Here is a 12,048-nt window from a genome sequence, read left to right as displayed (position 1 = left end):
AAACCAAACCCAAAACAAACAAACAAAAAAACAAAACAAAAACAAATCTCTTCTTTTAAAGGGACCAGGGAGATGGTTCAGTGGATTAAGTGTTTTCTACACAAGCATGAGAACCAGAGGTCAGATTGCAAGCCTACAGGTAAATATTGGGTGCAAATGGCAGCCTACTTATAATCCCAGTATTGACACAGATACCTGGAACAAGCTGGCTAGTTAAACTAGATGTACAGGTGAATCCTTCATTCACCTGAGATCCCACCTCAGAGAATAAGGTAGTGAGTAATCAAGGAAGACCCCTGACATCAGCCTCTGGCCTCCACATACACATGTACCACTAAAACTCCTCCTGAAAATACTAAGTATAGGTTCTAACTTCCCAAATACCTGAAAGTCTCCAGTTAACACTAAACTTCAAAAGCAAAATCAGCTGGGTTTTTCTAATACAAAAATACTCTAAAATATTCACATATTAAAATGTTAAGTTTATCACTGGAGAGAGGGCTCAGTGGTTAAGAGTAGCACTTGTTGCTCTTGCAGAGGACCTGTGTTTGGTTCTCAGCACCCACATGATGCCTCACAACCATTTGTAACTCCAGTTCTAGGGAATCAGATGCCCTCTTCTGACCTCCATGGACACCAGGCATGAATGTAGTACATATACATCCTTCATTCAGGCAAAACATGCAAAATAAATAAAATTTTTGAAAAAGTTAAAAATATGAGAATATTAAGTTTAGCCTTCTCCCATGGTGGCTACTGTTGGTGGGGGCTGTCCTACACCTAAGGTCAGAAGGTAGTACCTGTAAAGATTAAACAATTTTGAAAGTCCAGCATGGTAGCACACATCTCAATCCCAGTACTCAGGAGGTAGAAACAGACAGGTCTTTGTGAGTTTGAAGCCTGACTAGTCTGTATAACATGGTCCAGGCCAGCTAGTCAGGGCTTCATAGTTCATTCCTCTCAAAGGGAAGAGAAATAGAAAGTACATGCTGCACTCTGAATATGACCAGACACAGCAAATTGAAATTGATCAGTTCTGAAGAAATCTGATATAGAACACTATGCTATGGTAGTCCAAACTGGTGTTCATTACTACAGTGGCAATAATATTGACTTGGGCACAGTATGTGGAAAATGCTGTAAATACTGGCTATCACTGTCCAGGTGATTCTAAAATCATCAGAAGCATGCCAGGAGAGGCTGGTGACAAGTAAACAGACACACATTCAACTCCAAGTACAAATACATCTATCTACAGGGTTATTTTAGGAAAAAGCTTACCTGTTACAAGATTTTTGTTTATTTGTCCTCCTAGGAATCCCAGAATTTGTACTACTCTAGTTCTTATTTCTTCTAAGGATAGTGCTTCATCCTGAAAATATGTACAAAAATATGTACAGAGTTTAAAAATTAAAGTGAAGAGGAAGGAATACCTCTTGTTAATGTCTCCTAATAGTTAATTAAATTAAATCCTACCATCCATAAAAAAAATTGTATCTCTTCCAGTTTTGCAGGCAGAGGTCCAGCACAAGGCCAGCAGCTCCAATGTTTGTGGAAGACCCTTTACACTCTTAAGAGTACCTAGAACTCCAAAGAGCTTTTGTTTATATGGGTCACATTCTTAAATACTGCATTAGAAATTCAAACTTTATTCTGTTTTGAGTGATGGAAAAGCCCCACAAATGGACAGTAGTATCAGGACATAATATTATGAATGTAATAAATAAATACAATTAATGTAATTAATGAATATCATAAATATAGTTACTGAATGAATACTGTGAATGTAATCAAAGAATACCACAAATGTAATTAATATCATGAGTGTAATTAATGAATAACATGAGTGTAATTAATATCTTGAATGTAATTCATACCACTGAATTGTAAACTTAAAAATAGTTACAATTGCAAATATTATGTTCATTTAAAAAAATAAGATGGAATGTAATCACCATACATTATATGTGTGTATGAAATTGAAGACAGTGATGTTCTAAAGTATAAAGTGGTGATGGTGATGGTGGCCTATGAGGATGCTGAACTAAAGTCTATCAAATTGTGCAAACAGGCAAATTGTATACTATGTGAATTATTTGTCAATAAAGATTTTATAAAACGTAAAAAAAAAAGAAACTCAAACTCTAAAACAGGTACCATTTAAAAAAACACTACCCCAATGTTATCTTAAAAACAACATGATTTTATGGTAATTGTTTTTCAAAACAAAAACCCTCCAAAGAGTGGACCTGTTTCACACTAGTGTAAAGGGCTTTCATTTTACTCATAGAAATCACAGAGCTCATGGTGTGTAGATAGAAAAAAAGTAGCATTTTGTAGTCATTTTAGATAACTGATAATCCTTCATATCATACAATATAGTGTGAAGCCTAATCAATGAACTTTTACATAAACTCTATTATGCTAAATTTATTTATCTTGCACTCTGAATGGATTTTACAATCATGCATTGTTCATCTGAAAATACTAGTTCACTAGAGTAAGCAAATTTCCCAAATGTTGACACATTTCATTGCAGATGCCTAAAATTACACTTATTGGTATCATCACAAATTTCATGAGAAAAATATGTAAGTATCAGCTATCAAGCTCATTGTAACAGCTGTGTGTTAAAGATGTTTCCCTTTAAGTGGCAGGCTTTCTTCATTCATTGAGGGAAGAGGTTGGCCAAATTCCCAAATCTTAATTACCTGGGAAGAGGGAACCTCAAATGAGGAGCTGGCTCTATTGCACTGGCCTGTGGGCATATCTGTGGAGGCATTTCCTTGACTAAATGTTTAATGTATGAGGACCCAGCCAACTGTGGGTGGTGCTACCCCGAGGGAAGTGGTCTTGGGTTGTATGAAAAAGCAAACTCAGAAAGGTATGAGCAGAGTTTTTCCTCCATGATCTCTGCTTCAGTTCTTCTCTCTAGTTCCTACCCTGGCTTCCTTGATGAACTTAAACCTGTAAGCACCAAACATTCTTTCTTCCCACTGAAGAAGGAAAGAGAAATATACACTAAAAATTATTATTTTAATATGCATCTATCATAATCCAACTATTGCCTTCCACTATGATCCTCTCTGCCTGAGTGCTACAGAACTAAGCAGATACAGGGTAGGTGAAGAAGGAAAGAGAATATACTATTATTTTATTTATTCATTTATTTATTTATTTTTTACTTATTTTTCTATTATGTATACAGTGTTCTTTCTGCATGTATCCCTGCAGGCCAGAAAATGGCACCAGATCTCATTACAGATGGTTGTAAGCCACCATGTGGTTGCTGGGAATTGAACTCTGGACCTTTGGAAGAGCAAGCAGTGTTCTTAACCTCTGAGCCATCTCTCCAGCCCAACTATTATTATTTTAATATGCACCTATCATAATCCAACTACTGCCTTCCACTATGATCCTCTCTGCCTGAGTGCTACAGAACTAAGCAGACACAGGATGGGTTAAATTTTACTGGGCTTACTTTGTATTCCTACTTGTTTCAGCTGGATCCCCTTCCTCTTATTTTGAAAAATCAATGCATACAAAGCTTTCTAAGAAATGGTTGACACAGAAGTCTTTAAACAAGACCCTGTTTGATAAAGAATGTCCTGATCAGTACCCACACCATTTGCTTCTGTAAATATGCTTAAATTGCAATGGAAGCTTTCCTTCAGAGGTCATGAGACCCAGAGACCACTCTTAGATAATAATGTAGACAGGGATTTCAGCTGAGTTCTCCAACTCTCTGAATGCTGCTTGGTTTCTCAAGAGCCTGATTTCTATAATGTCCCAAGTTGGTTTGGTCTGTGTTGTATCACACCAACAGAAAGCAAAGTAAGATGCAGTGACCACAAAGGAAGTAGGGATTTCAACATACAATTCAAACATCCCCTAGGAGTTGTTCTGCCAGGCAGACTCTTTAAGGCTGCAGGCCTGTAGGTATCATCTTGTCTCATCACAAAAAATGCTAAATAAAATGCTAAAAACAACAACAAATTGTTACACACCACCATACAAAGACCAACCAAACAAAAGTAGGGTGGTGGTTTGAAAAAGAATGGCCCCTAAGGGCTCATATATTTGAATGCTTAGTCATCAGGGCATAGTACTACTTGAGAAGGATTAGGAGATGTGGCCTGGTTGAAGTAGGTGTGGCCTTGGAGGAAGTATGTCACTGGGGTTGGGCCTTAGGTTTCAAAAGCCCAAGCCACACTCTCTCTCTTCTGCTGCCTGCTGATCCAGATGTGGAACTCTCAGTTACTTCCTCAGCACCGCGTCTGCCTGTGTGCCTCCATTCTCCCTATCATGATGAAAATGGACTCACTTCTGAAACTGTAAGCCAGCCCAAATTAAATGCTTTCTTTTATAAGAATTGCTTTGGTCATGGTGTCTCTTTACAGCAATAGAACAGTGACTAAGAAGTTGGTACCAGGGAGCAGGGTATTGCAGTGACTTAAGGTAAAGAAAAGACAAAGGATTTCTTACTGGTGAAATATTTGTTGTCCTTTTCAAATGCTTCAATACATCTCTATTAAATCCCTTCTGGGCAGCCCGAGAAAGTGCTGATACTTCCCAATGGCTCTTGGTTTCATCTATAGGTAGTAAACAACAACAAAAAATTTTTTTTAAGCAACACCAACACTACATTGTGAAACAGAAACATTAAAGTACTGGTTAATTAAAATATGATCTCAAAATTTAAAACTCCAGAACAAAAAATATTTAGATTAGCTGTCTTTTGAATATCACTGCCCATCAGAAGAAGCTCCACCTGTACTTAAAAGAGCCGGAACGATTTTGTGGTTGTAGAAGTTAGTCCTCCCACTTTAGACATAAGCCAAATCTGTGACTATCCAAGCCTCATAATCAAATACTTGAAAATATAACAATTTTTATGTTACTACCAGGAGAGAAACTATCATTCTGTAACTATCACAGTAATAATTCAGGAGAAACTATGGATGAATAGACACTAAAACTAATGTAGCAGAAGCTTCCAAGAGAAACAATACTATTTATAGTGTTTGTTCTAAAATTTATTTTACTTTGGAGTAGAGACTATGGATGAAAACTCTTGAAGGCATCTGTCTACGGAGACTGATTGGCTGCTTAGAATCTCAGTATTGTGGAAAGGTTGGAAGGTTGCAGTCTTGGAGGCTAATTATTTTATCCTGGGCTAGTTCTGGCCCACCAGAATGCCATTCCTTGCCCACCTCAGAGCTATCGTCTTATGACAATAAAAACATTTAGAACTTTCGGCTCAGTAGGCAACTTATTTCTATAATCTACAAGCTAAGAATGCCATCAGAGCATCTGGGACCTATGGGCCACTTTTCCCACCTCTCTGATGTACCCACCAATGTATTTTAAGCTTGCCTTATGACTTTTTCTGTTCCATTAAACTATAAAAACTGTGAAACTGCTTCCAGGTTGGAACATGGAATTTGGGATAACCTAAAGCTATGTTCCCAGGACATGATCACTCAAAATGGCTCCAGAATAACTATCTCTTATTTTCCTTTAAGGTGATGAGAGCTATGGCTGGGCAGGGTGGCACACATCTTTCATCCTAGCTCTTGGGATGCAGAGGCAGGCAGATCTCTGTGAGTTTGAGGTCAGTCTAGTCTACAGAGTGAGATCCAGGACAGCCAGGGCTACACAGTAAAACCCTGTCCCACCCTACCGATTCCCCCCAAAACCAACTACAACAACAAAAAAGATGAGAGCTCTGGCTTTTATGGCAGCGTGCACATGTGCCATAGCATGTATGTAGTGGTCAGAGGACAACTTGTTTGTTTCTTTCCATGTGGGTCCAGAGGACCCAATTTAGGTCTCCTAAGACCAGGAGGTTGCTGCTGACCACTGAGCCCGCAGAGCTATCTCAAACACCTATCCCCCCGCCTGCTGTGGGATGTTCTGTATGTCAAGTGTGTTGCTGATTGGTCAATAAATAAATCACTGATTGGCCAGTGGCCAGGCAGGAAGTATAGGCGGAACAAGGAGGAGAATAAAGCTGGGAAGTGGAAGGCTGAGTCAGAGACACTGCCAGCCGCCATGATGAGAAACAGCATGTGAAGATGCCAGTAAGCCACGAGCCATGTGGCAAGGTATAGATTAATGGAAATGGATTAATTTAAGCTGTAAGAACAGTTAGCAAGAAGCCTGCCACGCCATACAGTTTGTAAGCAATATAAGTCTCTGTGTTTACTTGGTTGGGTCTGAGCAGCTGTGGGACTGGCAGGTGATAGAGATTTGTCCTGACTGTGGGCCAGGCAGGAAAACTCTAGCTAGACCCGCCTTTTTTTTTCTTTTTGAGTAGAACAAATTAAATTCATTAAGGAAAGTGAGAAAACTCTTGGGAGTAGAACAGGTTTCAAAGGAGGAATACCCCTAATTAACCTGAATCTAATCATGAGTAAACATTAGAAAAACCCAAACAGACATATGATAATTGAAGTTATAGTATACAGTAATATTTATAAAATCCTGAAAGGATCCAAGGAGTAGATGCCAATCAAATTCATGCCAATGTCCTGATTTGAACTTGTTTGCAAAGTTAAATACAGCAATGATTTTGATGTACGAAATGTATAGCCTCTACAGCCATAAAATTATTTATCTGTAGTTTTAAGTTGCATGGTGGCTATGGCTCAGTTCAGCAAATTTTTGGCTCTCAGAAATAAATCCTGATTGTCAAAGGAACTTTGCCACTATTTCTGTTTCTCTATTTTTTTTTTTTTTTTTTTTTTTTTTTTGGTTTTTCGAGACAGGGTTTCTCTGTGTAGCTTTGCGCCTTTCCTGGGACTCACTTGGTAGCCCAGGCTGGCCTCGAACTCACAGAGATCCGCCTGGCTCTGCCTCCCGAGTGCTGGGATTAAAGGCGTGCGCCACCACCGCCCGGCTCTGTTTCTCTATTTCTTAACTTGATTTTTTACATCCTGGAAGCTGGTGTCTTATGACCAAACAGCAAATTTGGGAGGAAAGGGTTTATTAGACATATACTTCAGCATTGCTGTTCATCACTGAAGGAAGTCAGGACAGGAACTCAAACAGGGCAGGATCCCAGAGGCAGGAACAGATGCAGAGGCCAAGGAGGGTGCTGCATACTGGCTTGCTTCCCATGGCTTGCTCAGCCTGCTTTCTTATAGAACCCAGGACCAGCAGCCCAGGGGTGGCTCCACCCACCATGGACTAGGCCCTCCCCCATTGACCAATAAATGATAAAATGCCTTACAGCTGGATCTCAAGGAGGCATTTCCTCAGCTGAGGCTCTTTCGTCTGATGACTCCAGCTTATGTCAAGTTGACACAAAACCAAACCAGTACAGCTGTTCTTTATGGGTGGAAACAGTGAGTTTGGGTTTAGGGTTTAGGGACTGAATAAGTTACTTTCTTGTTACTGTGATAAAACACCATGACCAAGCAACTTATTAAAGTTTATTTGAGCTGTGGTTCCAAAGTGCAGCATGGCAGGGAAACTTGGCAGCATGGCATGAGCAGGAAGCTGCGAGATGACTTCTCAGCCACAGACATAAAGGAAAGAGAGAATACTGGAAGTAGACCAAAGCTATAAAACTTTCATAGACAACCCCCCCCGGGGAAGAACTTCCTTAAGCAAGGCTACATCTCCTAAACGCTCCAAAACAGTACTACCAAATGATGACCTCTAGGTTTCCACAGAGTCCCACATCCCATGTCCTGCACCTGCATCCCTTGTCCCACTACCTCCTTCTGTACCTCAGCCAACCTCTAGGTTTGCACAAGGACCCACCTAAACTGCATCCACTCACAAATAGGTCCTTTTATGTCACATCCACCACCACACTCTATACCCAGACTTCCCATGTCCTCCTCCAAGGTCTAGCCTGGTGAGTAGTCCCTACCACCCTATACTCATTTTTCAGGAACCAGCCAGATCTAGCCCTGCTCCCACAGCCTAGTCTGATCACTCATTTGTGCCAGCACACTAGCTGACCTCTAGGCATCTGTCAGGACCTGACCTACCTGTACCCACCCACAGACCCCTTTGTGCCACTTCCACCACTGGATTCCATATCCAGACTTCCTACATTCTCCTCCAGGGTCTAGCCTGGTGAGTCCCCCTGACTTCTGCATAGCATGGGTCTTACAACCAATGCAGCAATCTAGTCTGGTCTTCATGACCTTCATTGCAAAAGAGCTCTAGGTTTGGGCCAAGATCCAGTCTACCTATTCCCGAACCCATGTCATAGCCAACCTTTCTACTCATTCCCAACCACCACGCTTGGAACAAGAAGCATATCCTCTCTGTCCACCTCACTTCATTCCACCCAAGCACTTCCAGTCTGCCCCACATCTTCTCTTCGGCCCCAACTGCTCTGTCCAGAACAAATCAGAATCCCAAGAATACCAACCATATGAAAGATTAAGCCAGTATCTTCTCTCCTAAATCTAACAGTCTTATAGAAATGCTTGCCAATGAGAATTACCTAGATGAACTCCAAAACACAGAATGTAAAAGAACAATCATAAACTTCATCAAAGAATTCAAAGAATTTAAAGAAGACACAAAGAGACAGCTCAGTGGAATCAAGAACAAGCTTAAGGAGAATAAACGCCTGGAGTGAAGTCCAAGAAAAGACAAGTGTAAATGATGAAGATAACTCAAGATTTAAGATAGAATTCAATCAGGAGATAGAAACATTGACAAGGACTCAAGCTGAAATGAAGATGGAAGTGAAAAATGCACAGCCTAATAAGAAACCCAAAAAAAAAGCCTTACAAGTATAATGTATCAAGCAGAAGACAGAATATCTCAAAGACAATTCTAGAACAAATAAACGAGAAGCATGGAACTTTAAAACACACACACACACACAGGAAAGGAAGACAGAAAATGTGGGACACCATGAAAAAAATGAAACCTTCAAATTATAGGTATAGATGAAGGAGAAGAATGCCAGGTCAACGGCATAGAGTAGATCTTCAGCAAGATCATAGAAAACTTCCCAAACCACAGAAAGATACACTCATACAGATACAAGGAGCACACGAAATAGACAAGACCAGAAAATGAAATCCCAATGGCATATCATAGTTAAAACACTAAGCATGTAGGAAACACTGTATTGAAGGCTGCAGGAGAAAAACCACAAATCACATATAAAGAACAGCACATCAGAATACAAGCTGATTTCTCAATAGAAACTTTGTAAGCCAGAAGAGCCTGGAGCAATGCATTCCAAGTCTTAAAAGACTACTGATGGCTGCTTTGTTGACACCCATGGGAGGCCTGCTCCTTTCTGAATGGAAACAGAGGAAGAGTGGATGGGGGAGGGGAATGAGAAGAAAGAGGGGAGGGGAAACTACAGTTGGGATGTAAAATAAATGAATAAAATTTAATTAATAATGATAAAAAAGAAAAGACTATGGCCAACTGAAAATCAAATATCCAGCAAAACTATGGACCCTAATTGAAGGAAAAAAGAAAGTTTTCTGTTGGAATCTCTAGCCACTCACCAATGACTGTGCATGCGCTGGCAAGATGCTTAGTCATTCCAGGCCTTATATCCTACATAATCCATGCACTGTGTGGTCATGTAATTTGTGCTCAGTGTAATCATGTAATCTATGCGCATGGATGGAGTACCTACATAAACCCATATGCGCATGTGCGGGGCCAATCCATACAAAGTGGTCACAGACACCTCCCCTGTCTCTCCCTGCATGACCATTTCTCATAGGCCTAAGCACTCCCTTCTGTTCCCTTCCCCTAATAAACTCTAATAGTGGGTTTTGTTGTGCCTTGTGGCTTTTCTCGCAAGGTAAACAGTGCCAATTAATGAATAACACTGCGCCACATAACTCACATTTTTCATGACATAAACAACCTAAAAAAATTTGCATCCAACAAATCAAACTTAAGGAATATATAGGAAGCAATATTTCAAGCTGAAGAGAGGAACTGAGCTAAAGAGAGGAATGAGCATGGCAGACAGACTATGGAAAAAAATACAAAGCCCATAATTATTAAAATACAACTTACATCGAGAAGACAACAACACAAAAAAATGACCACAATTAACACAAACACTTCAATAATAACTTTAAATATCAGTGGGCTCAATTCTCCAATCAAGTCACAGACTGACTGGATGGATCAAGAAACATCTATCTGCTGCCTACAAAGAAGACATTTCAGCTTTACAGAGTTAAAGAATAGACAAAAGTACTCCAATCAAATGGGGCTAGGAAGAAAGCAGGCATCATTATCCTAATATCTAACTAAACAAACTTCAAACTAAAACTAATGAGACTAGATAAAGAGGGACACTTTGTTCTAATCTAGGGATTAATTAACCATTAACAAAGAAAACATTACTGTCCTAAACATATATACAACAAAACTAGGGTGCCCTATTTCATTAAAAATCAACTACTTGATTTAAAGACACAGATAAACATCAATCCATTAACAGTAGGTAATTTCAATATCCAACTTTCTCCAACACATCATTTGGCCAAAAAATAAACAGAAATGGAGAAAAACAGAAGTGACATTATACAACATCATACAAATAGACTTCACAAGTTATCTACAAAATACTCTATCCAAAGACAGAAAAATATGTGTTACTCAGTAGCATATGGAAGCTTTTCTAAAATAGACCATATCCTGTGACACAAAACAAATCTACAAATTCAAAAAGATCAAAAGTATACCTTCTATCCTATTTAAGCACAATGCAATAAAACTTAAAACAAAAAATTCTAGTAATAGTCAAACTCATGGAGATTAAACAACTCATTACTAAATGGTGACTAGATCAAAGAAAAATAAATCAAGAACAAAATACAAAATTTAATGGAACTAAATGAAAATAAAAACACAACCCAATGAAACCTCTCGGGCACACAGAAAATAGTCTTAGGAGGGAAATTTCTAGCTCTAAGGATCTACATTATTAAATCAGAAAGAACACAAACCAAATGGCTTAATGGTATAGCTCAAAAATTTAGAAAAATAAGAACTAACCAAGTCCAAACCCAGCCAACAGCAATAAAGATAAAAATCACAGCAGAACTCAAGGAAAACAATAAAAAGAATCAGCAAATCTAAGAGCTAGTTCTTTGAGAGGATAAACAAGATTGACAGACCCTTGGCCCAACTAACCAACAGAAAGAAAGAAAAGATCCAAATTAACAGAATTAGAAATGACAAGGGAAACATTACAATAGAAATTTAGAATATTATAAGGGAATATTTTAAAAATCTGTACTCTTAGGTGGAAAATCTAAAAGAAATGGATAATTTACTAGATCCAGCCAAACCACCAAAATTAAACCAGGAAGAAGCTAAGAAATTAAATAGACGCATAACAAATGTGGAAATCGAAATAGTAATAAAAAGCCTTCTAGATTAAAAAAAAAAGAAAAAAAAAAGTCCAGGACCAGATACATTCACAGCAGACTTCTATCAAACTTTCAAATATCTACAGCTAGACCTTAAATTATTTAAATTACAGTCAAAAACAAAAAAACAAAAAAAGAAAGAAACTGCAAGATCACTCCCAAACTTCTACAAAGCCAATGTCATTTTAATATCCAAACCAGGTGAAGACAGAAAGCAACAAAAAAGGAAACTACCAGCCAATATCCTTAATGAATATAGATGCAAATAATGAAAATACTCAGAAATACTTAAATATTTATTTATACAAACTTATTATGAATGTATAAATTATATTTATAAATATATAAAAACAAATTTATTATGTTTATAATACAATTACTCATAAATAAATAAAAAACTTACAAACAGAATACAGACATACATTAAAAAGATTATACACCATAAACAAGTCGGCCTTATCCCTCAAATGTAGGAATGGTTCAACATACTCAAGTCAATAAATGTAACAAACCACGTAAATAAACTAAATGACAAAAATCACATGATTATATCAATAGATGTAGAAAAGGCCTTGGGGATAAAAATCTAACATATCTTCATTATAAAAGTCTTAGAGAATGCAGGATTAGAAGGAACATAACTCAACACAAAAGCTAT

At 38.3% G+C, this 12,048-nt stretch overlaps 1 protein-coding gene across 1 annotated transcript in view; it reads right to left on the bottom strand.

The window, feature by feature from the left end:
* Positions 1 to 12,048, bottom strand: part of Prkdc (protein kinase, DNA-activated, catalytic subunit) — a 221,554-nt gene that overhangs the window by 164,347 nt on the left and 45,159 nt on the right. The window contains exons 22-23 of the mRNA XM_059277873.1: positions 4,486 to 4,592; positions 1,282 to 1,372 (exon numbers count right to left, since the gene is read on the bottom strand). Of these exons, the coding sequence (XP_059133856.1) occupies positions 1,282 to 1,372; positions 4,486 to 4,592 (198 nt within the window). The remainder of the gene's footprint in view (positions 1 to 1,281; positions 1,373 to 4,485; positions 4,593 to 12,048) is intronic.

The sequence above is a fragment of the Peromyscus eremicus genome, chromosome 12 (genome assembly GCF_949786415.1).
Source record: "Peromyscus eremicus chromosome 12, PerEre_H2_v1, whole genome shotgun sequence".
NCBI lineage: Eukaryota > Metazoa > Chordata > Mammalia > Rodentia > Cricetidae > Peromyscus > Peromyscus eremicus.
Note: the sequence above shows the minus strand (reverse complement) of the source record. Positions and strands in the feature narration are given on the sequence as shown.